The following is a 1,081-nucleotide window of genomic DNA, read 5'->3' as shown; positions in this document are numbered from 1 at the left end:
TAGATTCCGAAGCAACAGTGCTAATAGGCACAACAAATATATCTTTGGCAATCATATTCAACACAGGAAATTTGAGTCCTGTTACTTTCCAATAATTACATATATCAAAGAACTCATCAGTCCTAGGTATCAATTTCTCTTCCAAATAGAGTTCTAACTTTGACTTCACATTCTCTACACCATATGCAACTCTAACATATGTGTCAAAGTTAGATAGATCATCTATTTGTGTTGAAGAAGATGCTGATACACTATCCATTTGCTGACTTCTTTCTCTAAGATTAGGAAACTTAAAATTGTACTCTTCCAGTAGCTCATAACAAAGCTTCCGAACTTTCTCAATTTAAATCTCATATTGATCATTTCCATAAATGGTAGGAAAATAATATTCGATCAACATAAACTTATATCTTGGATTCAAAACAACTGCCATAGTCATTTGAAAACAACTCTGTCACTTTATGAAACACTTCCAACTTGTCGCACAATTTTTGAGCTCTAATCCAATCACCTTCTAATGGCGCATATCTAATATACCTTGAATCATGTATCTTTAATCGTTCAAATACTCTACTGTACAATAAAGCTATATTGAGCATCAAGTATGTTGAATTCAACCTTGTTTGACAATCAAGTGACAACTTTTTAGTACATGTCACTTCAAGAGAACGAGCAGTGTCCTCAAATTTCCCATACCTCTTTAGTGTGCCCGACAAATAAACAACGCTGTCTCGAATCTTGTCAATGCTATCACCAATAATAGACAAGTCATCCTTGACAATAAGATTCAAAATATGCGCATAACAACGCATGTGAAGTAGCTTTCCTTTTAAAATGAAACAGCTAGAATTAAAATTTTCCTTCAAAAGTGGAATCATTGCATCGTTAGTAGTACAATTATCTATAGTCACTGTACTAATCTTGTCTTAAATATCCATTCATATAGACACAAACTCAGTGTATCAATAAGTGTTACAGCGTCATGTGGGCATGGTACATACTTAAAACTTATAATCCGACTATGAAACTTCCAAGAGCCATCTAAGAAATGAGTTGTCACCATCATATATCCCTTCTTTTG

General features: G+C 33.7%; 1 protein-coding gene across 1 annotated transcript; it reads right to left on the bottom strand.

Moving 5' to 3' along the window:
* Window positions 1–404: 404 nt before the first annotated feature.
* Window positions 405–878, bottom strand: LOC133805798 (zinc finger BED domain-containing protein RICESLEEPER 2-like). The gene has a single exon (XM_062243952.1). It carries the CDS (start codon window positions 876–878, stop codon window positions 405–407), a length of 474 nt encoding a protein of 157 aa, XP_062099936.1.
* Between the last annotated feature and the right edge of the window lie 203 nt (window positions 879–1,081).

Source organism: Humulus lupulus, chromosome X (genome assembly GCF_963169125.1).
Source record: "Humulus lupulus chromosome X, drHumLupu1.1, whole genome shotgun sequence".
NCBI classification, from domain to species: domain Eukaryota; kingdom Viridiplantae; phylum Streptophyta; class Magnoliopsida; order Rosales; family Cannabaceae; genus Humulus; species Humulus lupulus.
Note: the sequence above shows the minus strand (reverse complement) of the source record. Positions and strands in the feature narration are given on the sequence as shown.